Source organism: Loxodonta africana, chromosome 4, assembly GCF_030014295.1.
Source record: "Loxodonta africana isolate mLoxAfr1 chromosome 4, mLoxAfr1.hap2, whole genome shotgun sequence".
Taxonomy (NCBI): domain Eukaryota; kingdom Metazoa; phylum Chordata; class Mammalia; order Proboscidea; family Elephantidae; genus Loxodonta; species Loxodonta africana.
This window is the reverse complement of record NC_087345.1, coordinates 90,850,932-90,873,220: the sequence shown is the minus strand read 5'-3', so window position 1 is coordinate 90,873,220 and position 22,289 is coordinate 90,850,932. Positions and strand designations below refer to the sequence as shown.

The window sequence follows — 22,289 nt, the reverse complement described above, 5'->3', positions numbered from 1 at the left end:
AAGCTTCTCAAAGGCATCATTAGAAAAATATTTTCAACCTAGAATTCTGAATTCTATGTTCAATCGAATTATAAATCAATTAAGATGGTAGAATAAAGACATTTCCAAATCTACCATGCACCTTTTGGTAGGAAATTACTCAAGGAAGAGCTCCATCCAAACAAGTGAGTAAATCAAGAACAACATGGGGACCCAGGGGATGAGATCCAACACAGGAAAATGACAAAGAGAAGTTCCAGGATGACAGCTCTATAAGGAGTCTAAAAAGCAGCCAGCACAAACAGAACTTAGGAGGGAGGTGTCCAGAGGAGAAAAAAGGGAATTGATAGATCATCTGTTTTACCATTTGGAAAATAATGACTGCAACAGGTCTGATGGAGCATTTAGAAAACTAGCAATGAGAAAAAACTAAGCACATAAAAATCTAGACAGCAATTAACCCCAGTGAAAACTGCTTTGTGAGAAACGTGACTGGAATTTTGGGCTCTGGAACTAATTTCTACACAAACACAGTAATAAGAACAGTGACTACTGATTCCACCAAAATTTGTAATATAATTTACAGGGACAGGATGGGGGGGGGGAGTTCAAGTATCATAACAGAAAGTCAGTAGATAGTATCTACAAAGGACAAATCAGTAAATAGCTGTACAAATACATTACCTACAAATAGAAGAGTCCGTTGCCTCTCAGGGAAAAGGGGAAGGGTTTTGGTTAAAAACTTGAGTACTGTTTGACTTTTTTCTATGAGTCAGAATCAACTCTACGGCAATGGGTTTTTGGTCTTATACACATGGATTATTTTGACTTAAAATATTTTTTTAACAGCAACTAGAAAGATTAGATAGAAACCTTAGGAAGTAGTGAGTTTATGTTAATGGGGGAGAACAACTCAGAAAAGAGGATGAAAATGGCTGTACAACTCAAAGAATGTAATCAACGTCACTGAAATGTACATACAGAAATTTGACTGGTGTTTGTTTTTGCTGTATATTCTCAACAATAAAATATAATAAATTATTTTTTTTTTTAAAGAAAATTCCTAGGAGTATCTCAGTCAATATAAAAACCTCTGTCAGTAATAATTCTCTGGCGAGCAGGATTAGAGGTTTAGATGAGAAAACGTTTACAAAACTTTACTTTTCATTTTAATTAACTTAATGTTTTATTATGTGTAAATTTAAAAAAAAAAACTGATTCTAAAACCTATTTGCATGAAAATGTTCCTATATCAATACTAAAGTAGAAAATAAGAAATAAATGTCCAAAAAATAGAGAAAAATGACCAGGTAAATTATATATCACAATATGGAATAATACACAGCTTTTACAAATAACAATTATGAAGATGACAAAGAAACATGAAGTTTATATCAGTTAAATAAAATGCAATATAAAACCATCTTCACTGAAGTAGTAACTATGTAAAATTATGTCCACTTATAAACAATGACAGAAAGGAAAAACAAATCTAATTGATATTCCCTTGCTCAAAATTCTTCAATGGCTCCCCACTATATTCAGATGAAATATAAGCTCTTTGGCATGGCACATATGGCTCTTCTTCTTGATCTGCCCCTCACCTCCACCAACTGGTTCAGCTTAGTCTCTTTATACGCACTGTACCACCTGCATTTCCCACTCCAACAATAAGAAACCACACTTTCTAAAAAGCTCCAGGATCTGGCTCACAGTGTTTCCTTGGCTTGGACTATCCACCTGGCAAACTCCTCCTCCAGTAAGACTTTCATATGTGAAACCGCCCCTGAGTTCTCTACATAGATTGGCGTAATCATTCCTCTGATCTCCGTAGATACTTTATACATTAAAAAAAAAAAAAAAAAGCTGCTGTTGAGTTGACCCCATGAGTGTCAAAGAACTGTGTTCCACAGCATTTTCAATAGCTGGTTTTTCAGTAGATTGCCAGGCCTTTCTTCCTAGGGACCTCTGTGTGGACTCAAACCTCCGATCTTTCAGTTAGCAGCCAAGCACATTATTGGTTTGCACCATCCAGGGACTATTAAGAGCTAATAAACATCACAAAAATAAAGTGAACCCAAAACCACAATGAGATAACACCCCACCTCTATCAGAATGGCAATGATCAAAAAAACAGAAAACAATTGGTATTGGTGAGGTTGTGGAGAAACTGGAACCCTCATGATCCATTGCTGGTAGAAATGTAAAATGGTACAGCCACTGTGGAGAACAGTTAGGCAGGTCCTCAAAAAGTTGAACACAGAACTACTATATGACCCAGCAATACCAATCCTAGGTATATAAATAGAAGAAGTGAAGGCAAGAACGCAAACAGAAACCTGTACACCAGTGTTCACTGCAGCACTTTTCACAACAGCCAAAAGGTAGAAACAACCTAAATATTTATCAACAGAATAATGGATAAACACAATGGGCTACTACTCAGCTATAAAGAGAAATGAAGCCCTGATGCGTACCACAACATGGGTGAACTTTGAAAACGTTATGCTGAGCAAAGTCAGTCAGTCGCAAGAGGACCAATACTGCATGATCTGTTATATGAAATAAGCAAATATATAGAAACAAAAGATTATTAGTGGTTACAAGGGGTGGGAAAGAGGGGGAAAGGGTGAGTTTTTGCTTAGGAAACACTGAGTTTATGTAAATGGTGGTAGAATGATGTGGAAAAGTATTTTGAGAATGGCTGCACAACTTGAATCGTGTAATCAATGTCACTGAATTGTACCTGCAGAAACTGCTGAGTTGGCATACGTTTAGTTAGTATATTTTCACCACAATAAAAATTAAAAAAGAGAGCCACACATTATGCTCTGTTAATAGAAGTATAAAACAGCTATGAAATAATCTTGCCCACTGCCAAAAAAAAAAAATTGAATCTGACTCTGATCTGCTCTAGAGCCAGCTACAATTTAGAACAAATACACAGGACAGAGGAACATGTTAAATGACACCATAGGAATGCAATGAACACAATCCAGAAACTGTGTAAAACAACTGAGGATATGTGAACATTGACTGTATGTTCGTTATTGAGGAATTATTTTCTTTTTTTTAAGGATGAATAGCATTGTAGCCTAGTATCTGAAAAGAGAAAAAGTTCTCATATACAGAAATATTTACTGATGAAACTTTATGATGTCTAGAATTTGTTTCAAAATAACCTGGGAAAGGGACAGAATGTATAGGCGTTACAGATAAAACAAGACTGTCCACATAGGGATAATTGCTGAAGTTAGATGACAGGTACATCAGATTCATTACACAATTTTTTCTACTTTTATACATGTTTGAGAATTTCCGTTAAAAACTTTAAGGAAAAAAAAAACTCCGTTACTTTTTTTTTAATAACAGCTCAACTGAGATGTAAGTCACATACCATACAATTCACCCATTTAAAGTGTATAATATTAGTATATTCACAGAGCTATGAATACTAAATCAATTTTTAGAACATCTTTATCATCCCAAAAAGAAACTCCATACCCATTTGTAGTCACTCATCATTTCCTCCGCACCCCACCCAGCCCCAGGTAACCACTATTTTCTCTCTGTCTCTATAGTCTATAGTCTATTCTGGACATTTCATATAGATGGATTAATATTAATATGGATTAATATTAATATGGATTAATATGATATTTTTTGTGACTAGCTTCTTTCACTTAGCAAACTGTTTTCAAGGAACCTCCTTTATTATTACTATAAAGTTTGTGTGATGTATAAAAATGTAAAGAAAAAAATAAAAAGACTGTTAAAGGACCATTTATGAAAAGAACATTATTGAATACAGTGCCAGATCAGGAATCAAAAACAGAAACACAGTTAAGACGAATCTTTATAAAATATAAATAAATAGATCTGAAGACAAAACCATTATCAGATGCAACGGAAAATAACAGAAGTAGGGTAAAGCAAATATACTGGGTAAAATATTCTACAAAATTGATTGTCAAAGAGAATATTTTTCCCTAAGGAAGGTGCAGGAAGACTTTGATTGGCATTTTGAATTAGCTGACGAAGATTATTGGTGGAGGATAGTAAGCAAAGATCGCTGGTCTTATTAAAAGGAACAACAGGAACAGCAAAAAATCATTGCCTTTGTGAATAAAAATTTCTCCAGTCGGTATTTCCCAAAATGTGGTCCCAGGACTACCTGTACCAAAATCATCTAGAGAACTTGTTTAAAAAATCAGATTTCTGGTCTGTGCCTCAGACAATCACTAAAGATGAGGTTCTGGTAAATGTATTTCTAATAACTACTCCAGGTAATTCCTCTGAATACTTAAGTTTAAGAATCAAAGTCTAATTAACACAAATGCAGAAAATTAAATGTGTGTTAGAGTCCAGAGAACAGCAAGAGCAAAAGGCAGGAAAAAGAGGAAGGTCAAGCAAAGAGAAAAAATACTTAAAATTTTGACACATTTGTGTTCTCAAGAAAACAAAGTAACGTTTTTTAAAAACTGTCACGAAAGGGTCTAATCTCTAATATATATAGAAAGCTTCAACAGCTCAACAACAAAAAGACAAAAAATCCTATTTAAAAAAATGGGCAAAGGACACAAACAGGCACTTCACCAAACAGTACATTCAGGTGGCCAACAAATGTGTGAAAATACGTGAAAAGATGCTCATGCTCATTAGCCATTAGCCAAAACCAAACTCATTGCCACAGAGTCGATTCCCACTCATAGTGACCCTGTAGTGACAGGGTAGAACTGTCCCATAGTGTTTCCAAGACTGTAAATCTCTGCAGAAACAGATGGTGACACAGTTCTCCCACAGAGTGGCTGGTGGGTTTGAACTGCAACATTTTGGTTAGCAGCCGAGTGCTTAACCACTGTGCTACCAGGGCTCCTCACTAGCCAGAGAGATGCAAATCAAAATTACAATGCGATACCATCCTACTCCTGTAAAAATGGCAATGATCAAGCAGAAGACAACAAATGCTGGCGAGGTTATGGGAAACGAACTCTTATACGTTGCTAGTAGGATTGTAAAATGGTACAACCACTATGGAAAATGGTATAGTGCTTCCTCAAAAAGCTAGAAATAGAAATACTTTATGATCCAGCAATTCCAATCCTATGTATATATCCAAGAGATATAACAGCAGTGACAGAGACAGACATATGCACATCTATGTTCAATGCGACATTATTCACAACAGCAAAAAGATGGAAACAACCTAAGTGGATGAATGGATAAACAAATTGTGGTACATACATACAATGAAATACTACGCAACTATAAAGAATGGGGAGTCTGTGAAACATAACATGGATGAATCTGGAGGACATGTTGAGTGAAATAAGTCAATCATAAAAGGACAAATACTGTATGGTCCCACTATTACAAAGAGTCAATAGATATACACACAGAGAGCAATGTTCTTTCATGGTTACTAGGGATGGGAGGAAGGGCGAAATGACTTTCTAGATAGTAAAAAACCCCAGTGCCATCGAGTCGATTTGTAAATACTTGTTATTTTTGGTGATAGGAAAGGCAATACCAAATGCAGTGAAATCAGCACGACCTGACCAAGGTAAATAAAGGCCCTAAGAAGTACATGAAACAAAGGGACAATTCCAGTAAATGCTTTAACATATACAATTTTACAACAACAGTAACAACAGCCAAAAAATGTGTGGCTACCTAGGTAGATATACATGCATACATGTCTATAGGAAGGCATACACAAGTAAATGCACATGCGTGTACAGGTGTATCTGTAGGCATATGTATGTACACATTTGTGTGTGCTGCATATATATCCATACATATAACAAAGAACATAGGAGGCACAGTTAAGGATGCTTCTTAGACATATCCAAACAACTCTCAGATTGGTTTACTGGGTTAAAGGCTTAGGACCGTAGTCTCAGGCAACAACCTATTTCATAAAGATAATGTTCCACATTCTAGTTTGCTGAGTAGTGCAGCGTCTGGGGGCTTAAAGGCTTGGGTGTGGCCATCTAAGATACAACTATTAGTCTCTACTTGTATGGATCAAAAGAGAACGAAGGAAATTAAAGGCTCAAAGAAGAAACCAGTCCACAGCACTAACAGCCCACACAAACCACGGCGTCTTCTAACCTGAAACCAGAAGAGCTAGATTATGCCTGGCTACTACTAATGTTCTGATCAGGGACACAAGAGAAAGTCCTGGATAGAATGGGAGAAAAATGCAGAATAAAATTCATATTCCTAAAAAGGCCAGACCTACTAGACCAATAGGAAACCCTGGTGGTGTAGTGATTAAGCGCTAACCAAAAGGTCAGCAGTTCAAATCCACCAGATGCTCCATGGGGCAGTTCTACTCTGTCCTATAGGGTCACTATGAGTCGGAATCGACTTGATAGCAATGGGTGGTGGTGGTACTGGACCGACAGAGACTAGATGAACCCCCAAGAATATCACCCTAAATACCCTTTGAACTTGGAAGGTCACCTTTCAGCCAAATAATAGATTGGCTTATAAAATATGTAATATCACCCATCAGTAATATGCTCCCTTAAGCAATGAATTATGAGACCAAATGGTCAACATTTACCCAATAGCAAACATGAAAAGGCAAGGTGGGGAAGGGAAGCTAGATTAACGAAAACAGAACAAATGGAATGGAAATAATGAGAATGCTCACACACTGTGGAAACTGTAACCAATGACACTGAACAATCTGTATAAAAATTGATAAACGGGAATCTAATTTGCTGTGTAGACTTTCACCTAATACACAATAAAATACTTGGAATGAAAAAAAAAACTATTGTGGATTTGATGTTGGAAAAAAAATTCTCCCGTGTGTAAACGTGCAAGTCATTGTATGAATACCTCTGAGGACCACAGAGGGTATGAGGTATGAAAGCACTCTTAAATGTAAGGTCACATGGCAGTGTACATGGTAGTAGTGCACTACATAGTAGAGGCACAGCAGTACTACATAGTAGTGCACACAGTAGATGCACAAATGTTTGTTAAAAATATTAACTATTTTCTATAACAAGTACAGTTATAGTTCATCATTTCCATTCTAAACTGATAACCCAGACAAAACCAAACTTTTTCCTGTGGTAATCTTTGCATGAACAACAGCATAAACTGTCAAACATTATGTCAGGTACTGACATGCAAAGCTCAAGGACAGGCAAAACTAAAGTTAAATTTCTCATGACTTTAAACATTGCATGACAGAACTCAAATTTCCCTGAAAAAAAAATCACTAAAATAGTTACGCATTATTCTAACTATAAGCAATGATTCTTGAAGATGCTGAAGTATTAAGTTCAAACTCATAATTTACTTCAGTAAGGAAAGCGACTTTACTTAACACTCAAAAGATCTAGTGGAATGCAAAATTTGTCCACTTTCCCCATAAGACGCATCTTTCCCTATAAACTCATAAACCCAATGAAAGTGTGAAGTTCTAAGATCTATTTTTGACTCATTTATTTAGATTACATTCCATCTAACTCTAAGATGGAAACCCTGGTGGCATAGTGGTTAAGAGCTACAGCTGCTAACCATAAAAATCGGCGGTTCGAATCCACCAGGCGCTCCTTGGAAACCCTATGGGGCAGTTCTACTCCGTCCTATAGGGTCACACGAGTTGGAATCGACTCAAGGGCAACGGATTTGGTTTTTGTTTGGTAACACTAAGATGTGGCTGTTTCAACATTTCCAGGTGTGATTCTTGCACATATGTAAATGAAACATACTATAGTGGGGAATGAGGTGGCCAATGCATGTAAACATGTTATACGGGAAGTATTGCTGCTTTCAAAGGAGATTTTTATTTACCATCAACATATGACTTGATACATGAAGGTCTAAAAACATCTAAAAGCTCTTTTTGCCACCTTTTCATTGCACAGCTTCTGTTTCAAGAGTCAGAAACCCTGTTGTTGTGTGCCAAGGTGATTCTGACTCAGTGCAACCCAATGTGACAGAGGAGAACTGCCCCACTGGGTTTCCTAGGCTGTAGTCTTTACCAGGGCAGATCACCAGGTCTTTTCTCCGGCGGGGCTGCTGGTGGGTTTGAACCACCGACCTTTCGGTTAGTAGAGGAGCACTTAAGCACTGCACCACCAGGGCTCCTTTCAGAAACCCTAGAATTAACTAAAAGCCTTAAAGCAGTCCAGGGCTAAGATACAGATGTGCGGACTTCTTCACCAAGGTCTCACATTTACCTCCAACAGTCAACCAATATTCATTATTAAGCCCCAACTCCCAAAACATGCCTCATGTTCTACGGGGTCCCACCTTTGTACAAGTCCAGACGAACCTATCCACACCTACACATACATCATTAGTCTCCAAGTCTCCCACACTGGCACAACAGCCTCTCAACGTTCATCCGGTTGCTAATTAAGAGTCATTCTTCCTTCTTCCACTGACTCGGCAGTCTTGACATTCCTACAATCTCTTGTTCCATTTCTACCACACACTCACTATCCAAAGCAACAAAAGAAACAAGTCCCTTTCTCCAACCACAGACACCTTCATTAACTCCATACACCTCCCACCCCCACCCCCTTATTCTCTATGCTTCCTTTGTTATTCCGTAGGTACAGGGCCTGGGAAAAATCTCACTCACCTCATGCTATAGGCACCAGCACCCAGTTCCTGGCCGATCCCGGAAAGACTAGCATCAAAGTCCTGCACCAGCCCGGATTCAATCACTTCATCCGCCAGAGGCAGCTTCAGAGCCCAGGCCATCCTGGCTCCTTCCTTGCCCCAGGAGACACCGTTGCTTGTACAAAGGCGCGGAGCGTGATTCTACCCAACAGGGGAAGACTGTAGAGAACTCCAAACCAAGATCTCCCAAGCAGTGCCCACCAGCCACCCCCAAGCCCCACACGCACTCCTCGCACAACTAATCTCCCGAACCCTTGACTCCTCCTCGCTCTTAGCTGCCCCGGCTTCCGAAACCCTCCCGACCAGCTCTCTGGAGCGCGAGGCCCCCTTTGCTCAACTACTCCCGACTGGCCAGGGGCACCCCTCGACTCCCGCACTCCCACTCCTTGGACTGCACTCTTTGAGCTCGTGGTGGTCACTCGCTGGTTTCCAGACAGGCCAACAGCACCGACTGGCAGTCAGTCTGGCGCTCCCACGCCGCTTTCGCACCTTTTCCCCCGCCCACTACTACGAGCAGCCCCCTCCCTCTCGGGACCCACTCTCCTTTCCCCTCCAGGCCTCGCTTCCGGTCAGTCCCAATATCACTTCCGGTCACCCCTTCTAAACAGTACGGCCCTTAGAATCAAATCCAGGTTTCCTTAGAGCCGGCTCCCCACCCTCTGCAGCGCCCCACTGTCTCGAAACATGGAAGGGGAAAGTCCAAGCACCAGCTTGAAACCCAGACTCGCCAGGCCCCTCCACCGCCCCGGCGCCAACCAATCATGGCGCCCTCTTCCTTCGCCGACCCGGCGAACATGACGTGACCCTATCGCTCACCAATGAAGAAGAGATTTTGTCGGCCTCCGGAGTGTTGATAGGCTAGCCACGCCACGGCTTCCGCCCCTGGAGGCAGGACTGGTCGTTCTCGAGGGGGAACCGGTGCATGTTCAGCGTGTCGCGGTTTAAACGTCCCTCTGTCCTCTGTGTGGCTATTTGAGTTCTTGGCATCCGCTGCGTACCTACTCGCCGCTCTAAGGCCCTAGGGCAGTCTTACTGAACCCGCTCCCACCTCTGGCGGGCTCTTGGCGGTTTCACAGACGTTCGCTAGCTGCGCGCCTTTCCTCCTGCTCATCCTCCTATCTTGAATGCTCTCATTCCTTAAACTAATCTTTCCGGAGATTAAGACCCAGTTTCAATCCGGCTTCTCTGGATATTCATTTTATCTCCCGCCATTCCCCCTAATGCATTTGAAAAACAGGAAAGCATGAAATGAGTGAAAGTATTGTGATTAAAAAAAAAGGGGGGGGGTATGGTTTGAGATTTAAAAGTTCCAAAAACCAGGTTTGGGCTGTTACCTTCATTTACTAGTTTGGTGACTTCAGATAAACCGCTTAATCTTGCTGAGATTTAGCTTTCTCATTTGTAAAGTAGATATAACCATACCTTCCTTCTTTGAGAATTAAATAATGCCATTGTTTATTGAGCGTCACCTGTATGCCAGTAACTTTATTACGTTATCAGTAATCTCCAAGACAACCTTAGAATTATAATTCTAAAGGTAAATGTTATGGCCCTCACTTTACCAATAAGGACGCAAGGTGAAATTGGCAGAGCCAACGTCAGAGCTGACTTCAGAACTGATCCAAAGCCTGGCATTTTTCATACAACACATTGCCTGTATGTGAAAGTATTGGTTCTTTATTGTATTACTGATTTTTTTACAGTCTGCCTTGAATTATAATTTTGTATGTATCTGCCTCTCTCTGTGAACTCCTAAAGAGTAGGGACTAGGTTTTTTTCAAGTTTGTATTCTAAATATCTCCTCGTATAATTCCTGCATTCAATAGGACTTTCAAAAAGATGCTTCTTGAATTAAAAAAGGAAAGAAAAAAAGAGTAAGAATGAGGAAAAAGAAAGACAATGTCGACCTGAAGTCCCTGACAGCATGCCCCCATTTCTAGCCATGCATTACTAGCTCTCTTTTACCTACCCGTTAGGGTCAAGTCGATTCTAACTCGGCTTCCAGTGCTGTTTTAGGGTCCTGGATTTAAACCCATCTTTTTTTTTAATTTATCTTGGTATGGGAACTGTGGTGGTGTGGTGGTTAAGTGCTACGGCTGCTAACCAAAAGTGTGGCAGTTCGAATCTGCCAGGCGCTCCTTGGAAACTCTATGGGGCAGTTCTACTCTGTCCTATAGGGTCGCTATGAGTCAGAATCAACGCCAGTGGGTTTGGTTTAGTGGGTTTATCTTGTTGTGGAAACCCCAGTGGTATAGTGGTTAGGGTCTACCACTGCTAGCCAAAATGTTGGCAGTTTGAATCCACCAGGCACTCCTTGGAAAGTATGGGGCAGTTCTCCTCTGTCCTATAGGATGGCTATGGGTCGGAATTGACTCGATTTGGTTTTTCTCTTGGTGTAGTAGTTAAGTGCTACAGCTGCTAGCCAAAATGCCAGCAGTCCAAATCCACCAGACACTCCTTGGAAACTCTAGGGGGAAGTTCTACTCTGTCCTGTAGGATCACTAAGAGTCAGAATCCACTCAACTGCAAGGGGTTTGGTTTTTTGTTTTGGGGGTTTTTTTTTTTTTTTTCTTTTGTATTTTGGTAAACCCATGAATCCTCCTCTTGGTAAATTCCTGGTACCTAATATCTCCTCAAGCCATTTTTTTCTTCCCTGGGGCATGTTCTTCCCTTGAGCCAGTTTTACCTAAAAACATGTACCTGGGGTAAAGAATGGTCTGGGGTTCGGAGATAAAGAGATGTCACACATGGAGATTTGAAGGCTCAAAATCCTTTGTAGACCAGCATTATATCCAGTATATTTTCAAACACCTATTAGGCCAAAACATGCCTTGTTTGAACACCAGCTCCAACACTAGCTGCATGATCTTGGGTAAGGGACTTTACCTTTCTGAGTCTTAGTATTTTAATCCATCCACTAGTAAAAATAATAAACAAACAAAAACAAATCTGTTACCATGGAGTCAATTCCAACTGGTAGCAACCCCGTGTGTTACAGAGCAGAACTGCTCCATAGAATTTTCTGTAATTTTTACAGAAGCAGATCGCCAGGCCTTTCTTCCACAGCACCACTGAATGGATTAGAACTGCCAATTTTTACATTAGCAGCTGATAGCAAACCATTTACACCACCCGGGGACCTCCTCCTGAAATTGTTGTGAGGCTTAAACAAGGTGCCAAAATGCCATATGTGTAGTAATTATAAATATTAACTCCATTTTCCCACTCGCCCACTTCCACTTCCCTGTTCAGATTGGGACTCTATTGTTATGTATTGTTAATGCTATTTTAATAACATTATATTACTATGATATAATAGTTTTAATAGCACTCTACTACATATTACACAGCAGCCAGGTGGTTCAGATAGTTAAGTCTCAACTACTGGCTAAAAGGTTGGTGCTTTGAACCCACCCAGAGACACCTAGGAAGACAGGCCTTGTGATCTGCTTCTGAAAGGTCACAGCCCTGAAAGACCTATGGAGTGCAGTTCTACTCTGCACATACGGAGTTGCTGTGGGTTGGAGCCAACTGGACAGCAACTAACAACAACAATATATATTGCCTCATTTAATCCTCATAGAAGTTTTTATTTTGTTTGTTATGTTTTTAATATGAGGAAAGAGACTCAGGACAAGAGTGGTTAAAATCAAGAGGGTTACAACCGCTTTAGAAAATGTCCTGAAATTATAACTCAGCAACTCTACTCCACTTCCCTATCAAAATTCTTTCACATTCACACCAAAAGACTTGTGTGAGAATATTCATGGCAACACTACTTGTAGTAGCAAAACAAAACAAATGCCCACCAACATGAGAATGGATAAATTGGAATGGAGTAGAATATTGAATTTCAGTTGAATACTGAACTCAATTTTGTCAGTGAAAATGAATAAACTAAGTCTACCCTCAACCACATAAATAAATCAATCCTAGAATTAAGGGTGGAAATGTAGAAGTCCTCATACACTGTGATATCGTTTTATAAAGCTCAAAACTCAGCAAAATTAAGCACTATATCACTTAGGGAAATGTACATACATTCCTTTCAAAAAGAGTGAAATGATAAGCATAATTCCAAGTGGTAGTCACATCTAAGGAAAGGCCAGGGAATGGGCAGGGGAGGAACTCGGAGCAGCTTCAACAAAGATAATAGCTTTGTTCATGGGTGATTTTTTTTTTCATCGTTATGCTTCCTAACTTACAAAAAGTATATTCTTAAATAAGGAACAAATATTACACAAATTAGTAGCTGAGCCAGGAGCCACAGTCCAGGTCCCCCGATTATCTTAACTCAGCTTTGCCTTCCATGATGCCTCCCAGCTCATGGCATAGTCCTGGAAACTGTACAGATAACAGAGCAAATATAGGTAATAATGATAGGCTGGCTCATATTTACTGAGTCCTTCCTAAGTGTCAGGCCCCAGCTAGGTGCTTTAGTACATTATCTCATTTAATTCTCACATTACCCCTATAAGAGATTAGATTCTTAAATCCATTTCATAGATAAGGAAACTGAGGCTTAGAAAAAGTAATTAGATTGTCCAGGGTCATTAAGTTTGAGAATGGTGAAGCCTGACTTCTGACCCCACAGTCTGGGTGACTAACCCTCATGCTAACTGCCTCTGTGGAAGGTTATAGCCTAAAAGGGATCTGCTTCCCACCTATTTCTTCCTTTCAGGAATGGGTTTTAAAACTGGTGAAGGCGATAATTCTGAATTTTTAGAAAATGAACAGTGCTCATGAAGGAATATTGGACAATGCAGGTTTTCTCATCCACAGAAGGATAGCTCAAAGGGAATGAATTTAAAATAAAACAGGGAGTATGCACATCAGATGTTTGCCACTTCCCTAGGAATATCATGGAGCCCGTCCTCTGGACAATATTCAGAAAAAGACAGACAAGTGCTTTTTGAAAATTGTGTGAGCCTAATTTTATGAACTGAAGATTTCAGAAAAATCCTCCTTACCATTTATTAATTCTGAAACAAACTGAGGTGAAACGAAAGGAGATGTCCAAGTCTTGGCCCCTCCCAAAGGCAATGCAGGTGAGCTTCCATCATATTTATGCCTCTTATAGACTGAATTATGTCCCACTCCAAATAAGGTGTTGGAATTCTAACCTTTATTCCTGTGGACGTAATCCTACCTACAAGGTGGAAACAGATATTACCTAGACCCTGATTTGGACTTTTAGCCTCTGGAACTGTGAGAAAATAAATTTTTGTTCTTCAAAGCCACCTATTTGCAGTATCTATGTTCTAGCCACACTAGCTAACTATGACAATGTCCTTCAACCCAGTTCCACCTGAGGGAAGAAGACCTTACAGACTTATGAGGAGGAAATGAACTTTACCCCTCCCTTCCCTTCCCTTTCCTAATGTAACTAGGAGTGAAACTGGAGTGCTAGGACAGGAAGCAGAGGTTCCAGGAGCAGCGCCATCAGGTACTCCCCAGCAAACCCAGCAATACCTATCAATAGACCAAAATTTTGTGCATTTCCATAGATTCATCCCATAATAAAAATAATGACTCCTATTGTTGTTGTGTGCAATTGAGTTGATTTTGACTCATAGCAACCGTACAGGACAGAGTAGAACTGCCCCCATAGGGTTTCCTACACTGCAATCTTTACGGGAACAGGTTGCCAGGTCTTTTCTCCCTCAGAGCCACTGGTGGGCTCAAACCGATGACCTTTCGGTGAGCAGCCAAGCACTTAACTGTTGCACCACAGGGCTTCTTTGACTCCTTGTTGTTGTTGTTAGGTATCATCTAGTTGGTTCTGACTCATAGCGACCCTATGTACAACAGAACAAAACACTGCCCGGTCCCACACCATCCTCACAATCATTGCTATGCTTGAGCCCATTGTTGCAGCCACTGTGTCAATCCATCTCATTGAGGGTCTTCCTCTTTTTTGCTGACCCTCTACTCTACCACGCATGATGTCCTTCTCCGGGCACTAATCCCTCCTTGTAACATGTCCAAAGTACATGAGATGAAGTCTTGCCACCCTCACTTTGATGAGAATTCTGGTCGTACTTCTTCCAAGATAGGCTTGTTCATTCTTCTTGCAGACCATGGTATATTCAATATTCTTTGCCAACACCATAATTCAAAGACATCAAATCTTCTTTGGTCTTCCTTATTCATTGTTCAGCTTTCACATGTGTATGAGGTGACTGAAAACACCATGGCTTGGGTCAGGCACACCTTAGTCCTTAAAGGGACATCTTTGCTTTTTAAAGCTTTAAAGAGATATTTTGCAGCAGATTTACCCAATGTAATGTGTCGCTTGATTTTTTGACTGCTGCTTCCACAAGTGAGATGGAATCCTTGACAATTTCAATCTTTTCTCCACTTACCAGGATGTTGCATATTGGTCCACTTGTAAAGATTTTTATTTTCTTTATGTTGAGGTATAATCCATACTGATGGCTCTGGTCTTTGATCTTCATCAGTAAATGCTTTAAGTCTTCTTCACTTTCAGCAAGGAAGGTTGTGTCATCTGCATATCACAGGTTGTTAATGAGTCTTCCTCATCCTGATGCCCCATTCTTCTTCCAGCTTCTTGGATTATTTCCTCAGCATACAGACTGAATGAGTATCGAGGAAGGATGCAACCCTGACGCACACCTTTCCTGACTTTAAACCACGCAGTATCCCCTTGTTCTGCTCGAACTACTGCCTCTTGGTTTAAGTACAGGTTCCTTATGAGCACAATTAAATGTTTTGGAATTCCCATTCTTTGCAATGTTATCCATAATTTGTTATGATCCACACAGTCAAATGCCTTTGCATAGTCAAAACATAATAAAACAAATTAACCAGAGCACTTATGGCACCAAGCTCCAAATTCAGTATTTCTGGACGATCAGGTGAGATGAGGTAAAGTTCACTGTGAAGGGTTCATCTCATCTCCCTGGGTTAGATCCTGAAACTGGACACTGTTGAGATGGGACACAGCAGGGCCTGCCCTAGTGAGTGGAAACCCTATTGAAAAGATCGGGACAGACAACAATCCCAGGTTCTGCAGGGCCACCTTTCAGAGCCTGAATGGGGCAGAGTTAAGCACACAGGTTTTAGAGACAGCCCATTTGTGTTCAAATCCTGGTTCTGCTGCTCATAAAACAACCCTGAGTAGATTCATCATCTTCTTTGTGCCTCTGTCCCGTATCTGTAAAATGGGTATAATAACAGTTCTTACTTTACAGAACTATTGTGAGACTTAAATGAGATAATGCACATGAAGTGTTTAGAAGAATGCCTAGCACATAGTGATCAGTAAAGGTTAACTATTATCATTATTGACAAAAGTGGGTTTGATTCCTGACCAATGTACCTCAAGTACAGCCACCACCCGTCTGTTAGTGGAGACTTGCTATGATGCTGAACAAGTTTCAGTGGAGCTTCTAGACTATGTCAGAATAAGAAGAAAGACCTGGTGATCTACTACTAAAAATCAGCCACTGATAACCGCATGGATCACAATAGCCTGATCCAGAACCAATCACGGGAATGGCACAAGACTGGTTAGTGTTGCATTCAGTTGTGCACGGGCTCACCATGAGCAGGGAGCTGACCTGAGGGCTGCTAACAACGACAGTAGCACTTGTCTTGCCTACCTCTTGAAACAAAGCGGTTCTCTCAAAAGCTTGAGGGCTGGAGCTCCCTGGGTCCACCCCCACGCCCCAAGCTTCTCTTCTCACTCAATTACTCAAATTAGTTGATGTTGCTATATTCCCAGGTCAATCACTGAGCGTTTTCCTCCAGATACAGGAAGAAACCATTAACCAGGCAGGCAGCCTTTTTTGGAGGGACTGACTATCTACCTGGAGTTCTTCATACCTTTCTGTATCCCATTCTGGGAACCTGTGAGGCCCAGTCCTGTTTCTCTGAGGGGCCCTACAGCTGAAAGTAAATAAAATCAGGAAAAGTTTTCAAGCCCTTGCAGTTCCAAGCAACCTCAGGTTCCCTTCCTCGCTCATCTCTAGTCCAGAAACCAGCCACACCTTCTCCAGACTGTAAAAGGTCAGTTCCCCTTCACAGCTGTCCACAGAACAATGGCCCTCCCAGGCCTGGGAATAGAAACTGCAGTCCCTCCACATACTCACCCCTCTCCCTTTTAAGCCTTCCCGGGCCAGCTGCCAGGAACCACATTCAGCTGGTCTGAGCCAGAGACAGCAGCTCCCACTGACTCTTCTGGTGGGAGCTGCTGAGCACTGGCCTCTCTTGGAATCAACTGGTTGGGGCCAGTTGCTGCCCAGATTCCATTCACACTCACATTTCACAGTCCAGATCCTGCCTAGCTAAGCTGAATCCCCTGTACCTGCTTTCTCTCAGTTGCCTGAGGTCAGGGGCTCAGCTCTCACTATTTCCTTAAAGGAGAAGATAAGAAATGCATTCAGTCATTTGAACAGTATTTCCCAAGCACCTACTGTGTGCCCCTGACCTAAATACTGAGGAGTGACTGCCCAGTGTGAATAGCTAATATCAGGGTTGCGAGATCCATGCAAGGGTAAGTGCTGCCTATTTGATTTTGTCCCATTATTTTGGGATATTATAAAGCTACTCTGATCCCTGAGCCTTGCATCAGTCTTAGAAATCCATCATCCCTCTGGATGAAGGTAGGATGGTGGAGTATGGTCTAGAGCCTAGCACAGTGTCTTCCTCAGCTGGTTGGATGGAATCAAAGTTGATGCCTTGTGCTCATCATTTTAGATTATGTAGCCCAGACACCATCAATGCCAGGTAGTTGTGTGTGTGTGCATTGAGGGTGTGGGGAGAGACATGGCATAAACCCACTCCTATAAGGTAGATAAGCAAAGAGGGAGACCCTTGTTACAGCTGTGCTCTCCCAGCTCTTAAGCCCAGGTAGCAGGCCTGCCCCTAAGATTGGCAGGCCTGGGGTAAGATAACAAATGAAGGTTCACTTACCATATCCCTAAATTTTGAAAAATATAAATCGAGCTGTTAATGTTCTACCCTCCCACCTTTGTGAGTATACCTTCATATTGACTTGGAAGATGGGGTTTGAATTTAGACTTCTAGGTTTCCTTGAAGTTCTGTTAGAATGTATCCCCTTCCTGGCTCCTAACCTACATCCTGCCTTTTCTTCCCACTCCCAGCCCCATCTCATATTGCAAGGCACCTCGTGTACATGTGTAGACACTCCAGTCTGCATATCCAAGATCCATCCAACCCACTGTCTGACAAGCGGCTGCCCCTTGGCCACCCCTTGGGCCTAAGAGTGTGTACACCAACAGCAGCCTGCCCTCGGGAGGGTGGACCCAGAGAAGGTGGGTCCTGAAAGTAGGAATTCTGGAGACATGGGGAAAGGACACACTCTCTGGTGTTCCATGGGGAGGGCAAAGACTGGCGGAGGGCTTCAAGCAGGGCCTTCTGAAGCAGGAGCCCAGGGCACTCTTGCCCTCTTGGAATGATATTTTCTAAGCTGTAAGTTATTTGACAGCAAAAGCTGCTCCTTGCCACTCCCTGGCCTCTGACATGGGTTTCCTTATGTCCCCATCCCGAGAGGGGAACAAGAAACAAGCAGATCAGTACAAAAGAAAAAATACTGTTTATTCCACACAACTACATCAAGTGCTTCTCTCCCACTGGACCCTCCCAGCACCCCCACCTCGAGCTCTCAGCAGGCTCTGCCCCATGTCAGGGGGACAGAGTTGGAACCTCTGTGTCAGAGCCTGGCCTAAGAGGCAGGAGGGAATTCTGGGTATAAGAAGGTGGCTGGATTACTGAGAACACAAATGTCAGGGTCTCTCATTGCAAACTCAAGTATGTTCCTCAGTCCACTTGGCCAAATTCTTTCCCTGGACCCCACCCGGATAAAATGCCATAGTTAGTGCAGAGCCAAAGGCCCCAGCTGGTTCACCAGTCACAGAAAGATTTGGTCTTTTCATTTTAAACAGAAACAAACAAAACCACACACACAAACAGTTAAACCATTTCTGCCTTTTCTCCTGCCTTTCCATGGCAAAGGAGCCACTGAGCTCTGGCTTAAGTCCAGAAAGGTGCTTTCACAACAAAATTTATTCCAACTCCCTTTAGGCCTGATGCTACCAAAAAAACAGTTTCCTAGGGGAGCAGCCCAGGCCCCAGCTGCTTCCCTGTGGCCCTTCAGTGGGGAGCAGAGCACGGACCACAGGCTGGCGTGCGTGCTTTGGGCATACTTCTGCATTCCCTGCTTGGGGAATTCAGCTTGCAGACATTCTGCCCCTGACATTGTCCAGCTGAAGGACTGACCCAACTTTCTAGCAGAGAAGAAGACAGTTTAGTTCTAGCCCAGCCTTAGGAAGACAGATTTAGATGAGGGAGGGGCTGGCCAGCCTAATTTAGACCAGCAACTCAGGATCTCGCCACCACACAGGACAAACGGTGTCCTCCTGCATGACTGCTGCCGTGGACACACCCTGGTTTACATGCTACTCCCAGGGCACCAGCTGTGACCCACTTGTTTCTCCCCCAAAAAGAAAACATATCTGAATACAAATGTTTAAGATTGAAAACCTGAATCTCTCTAATTTATTAAAGTGTAAGTCACTGATTCCTTTACAAACGTCTGTACTTTAACTATTCCTACTGAAAAGGTGTTTCCAACACCCCTCCCAAGTGAGCTCCCAGCATCACCTCATCGAGACCCGGTGGATAACCCTGAACTCGAGAGTGTGGAGCCTCCCCCTTGGAGACATGGTCTCTCCCAGGAGGCTGAGTCAGGCAAGGTGCCTATCCAACCCCAGCAGGTTTGCTTTGTCTGCAGGGCGAAGGTGGGGGTAATTGGGCACACAACTGTCCTCCTCTCACTGACAGGGCTATCAAGAGAATGGTCACACTGGCATTGCAAGGCCAGGGAGGGACCACTGGTAAGCAGGAAAGGAAACAGCATGCAGAGGAACTTGGGCTAGGACCTGTGACCCATAGAGGTGCTGATGTGCCCTTGGCCTGGTGGTCACTCCCTCAGGTGTATCACACGAGGTGCAGTGGAGGGTACAAACATTAGTGAAGAACGGAGGAAGATGACCCCTGTGACTTGTGGCCCTTGGGGACAGTCTACACAACAGTCTACAAATCTCTTAGTTCTCTCCTGACCTCCTGGAGTTACATGTTGAGTTCTAGGGACTGCCCAGCCACAGTCAGGCTCGGGAACGTGTCACTTAGCAGCTCAGATGAGATGCCATCTCCCAAAGTACCATAGCTACCGCCTGTGGAGGCAAAATTCTTCCTGATAGTGGAATGTTCTTGATTTAGAGGATCATTGAGGAGATTTTTTACACAAACCTGGTCTAAGACTCTGAACAAAATAAGATTTCTTCTTATCCAAGTATCCAAGGCTTAAGATTACAAAGAAAATTAGAGTTAACTCGTCTTTCACAAGAGACCTTCCTGGGCTGCCATTAGCTCTTTCTGGATGTTGTCCTTTCTACCAGGGTCTTGCTGTCTGGTTTACTGTTTAATTGGCTCCTCTGAGAAGGTCCCAGTACTGGGTTGGGGGGTGGGTGTGGGGATGAGAAAGAGCCAGCATTCCTGTCTTCATTTTTCTCCAGAGTTGCCTGCTTGCCTGGGTAGTGGGATTTTCCAGGCTGTGAGCTCTCTTATCTGCACTTTTTGTTGGGGAAGTGGCCAGGGACAGGATTAGATGAAAATCTGGAGATGGCCTTATTTACTAAATTCCCAACCTGTGTACAACAGAGCAAGGTCAACTCCAGGACAACTAGAGTTCACTGTTGCCTCCTCCCAATGTGGGTTTAAAAAAAAAAAGTCAGCCTTAGTGCAATTTTCCCTCAAAGGAGTCAGGGAGAGGTGGGCGAGGAGGTCAAATGTTCTGGTCCCAGGGCTGTGGGAACCTTGACCGTGAGGTCAAGCCAGGCCCTGAATCTGACCTTCAACATGACACTTTTCTGAATTTTGTCCATTGGGTGCTTTCAGGGGGGCAGTGCAGAGGTGTGGGGAGGGGGCAGAAGGGGGCACTTTCCCCAGGGCACAAGTCGAAGGGGGAGTCAGACGAGTTGTGGAATGACATTCTGAGGTGCCACAAACATGAAAGGTGCCTGACCGAGGCAGCTGGACAAGAGAGGGTAAGGTGTTTCTGCTGATGTGTTCCCTATCAACATCTATTCATCTTGAAACTTGGAGGGGGGTGCAGTTTAGAGATTGCCCCTGGGCGCTCATTCCCCTTGCTACACCTCTGAGGCAGTATGCCCTCAAGCAAAGGAGGAGAGGGTCTGAAGTTGTGGTTCTGGTGGATGAGCTGCCTATACCTGCCATACTAACACAGAAGAGCAGAGGAAGAAGGCTGGGAAGAGAATGCCACTGAAAACAAGAGCTAGTGGTCAGCGGGCCTTAGAAGCTGCTATGGCCCTGCCCCAAAGAGGGAAGTTTCTGGTTCCACCCAGAATTCACCTTTCAGAAACCAATTTAGCAAACTGCTTCTCCAGTGACACCATCAATTCCCTTCCTGGGTGTGGCCAGCCCAGAGCCTGGAGTTCTCAGGAGGTCCCCTCTGCCCTTCCCATGGTGTAGGGTATGTGGGGGAGAGGAGGAGGCATCTGACACACATGCACACAGTGGAGTCTCACGCTCAGGGCGAGCACAGCTGCATGTGGCAAAATGATAGGTGCTGTCACAGCTAGGCTCCCAGGAAACGTACAAAGTGCTGTAACACAGGGCTGGGGGCTGAGCCCTAAGGGATCTGAAAGACATTTAGCTTGCTGGTGTTCTTGAGTGTCTGGCGCCGATTGCAGAACCAGACCCGGACGACCTCACGGTCATAGTTGAGCTCCTTAGCAATCTCGGTGATCTCCTGGCCTGTGGGCAGTGGGTTCTTCTCGAAGTAGGCATTGAGAGCCTCTATGGCCTGGGGGGTAAAGGAGGTGCGGCGTTTGCGTTTCTTGGAAGGCTCACCTCCCACAAACTCCATCAGGTTCTGCTGGCCTTCCTGGTTCCGGAGTTCAGCCTCATTCAGCCACTTCTCTAGCACCGGCTTTAGCTTCTGAGCACTCTTGGGCGTGATGTCCAGCTTCTCAAACCTGTGGGCAACCCAAGCCCAGGAAGGGACAGTGAGATTCTTTCAGTCCCTTTAGCAAACCTCTCACCCAGGTATAAGCACTACCCTCAATGGGCCGCTGCTCCTCTCAGATGTGGTGAGCCCTCGCCCATTGTTACCCCTACATGCCACCAAGACACCCCCAGCTCGACCAAGCCCAGGCTCCTCTGACCGTCCTGTATCCCAGGTTATAACAGGGAGGCCATTCCCCTGGCCTCAGTTCAGTAGTGCGATGATAATAATGCAACTCCGTTTTAAACAATCACCCCAGAACTTTTACACCCATATGAGTGAAGTCCATCCAGGGTTTGTCTTAAGAGGCCATCCAGAGACGGTAAATGGATGTCATGAGTGCTGCCCTCCTCCAGGTGCACTGTCACAGCGCATGACTAATGGTCACTCTCATAGCAGAGGCTTCTCTTTCTGAGCCCAGATGAGACTACAGAATTCCCAGCATGGTTCCTGAATGGATTAGGGCGTTGGGTTTTCCAAGAACATTGAAATGCTCAGGATTGGAGGACAATCTTCAGGGAGCCCCTAGAAAGACTAGGTTGGTCTTTGGCTACTCCAGGTGTTCATGTCTACCTGTAGGACA

At 43.1% G+C, this 22,289-nt stretch overlaps 2 protein-coding genes across 12 annotated transcripts in view; both read right to left on the bottom strand.

The window, feature by feature from the left end:
• The window catches only part of TFCP2 (transcription factor CP2), a 67,149-nt gene extending 57,560 nt beyond the window's left edge, over positions 1–9,589 (bottom strand). The window contains exon 1 of one of the 3 annotated variants that reach the window (XM_023556397.2): positions 8,594–9,589. In XM_023556397.2, coding sequence (XP_023412165.1) covers positions 8,594–8,715 — 122 coding nt within the window. In that variant the 5' untranslated portion in view covers positions 8,716–9,589. The remainder of the gene's footprint in view (positions 1–8,593) is intronic. The other 2 variants (XM_023556391.2, XM_003405779.4) reach the window with 2 other exon arrangements.
• A 1,956-nt stretch (positions 9,590–11,545) lies between these two features.
• POU6F1 (POU class 6 homeobox 1) overlaps positions 11,546–22,289 on the bottom strand; it is a 41,988-nt gene continuing 31,244 nt past the window's right edge. For 5 of the 9 annotated variants that reach the window (XM_064284224.1, XM_023556404.2, XM_023556412.2 and 2 more), the window contains exon 12: positions 11,550–21,677. In XM_064284224.1, the coding sequence (XP_064140294.1) occupies positions 21,332–21,677 (346 nt within the window). In that variant the 3' untranslated portion in view covers positions 11,550–21,331. Of the gene's footprint in view, positions 21,678–22,289 lie in introns of all 9 variants that reach the window. The other 4 variants (XM_064284227.1, XM_064284228.1, XM_023556420.2 and 1 more) reach the window with 3 other exon arrangements.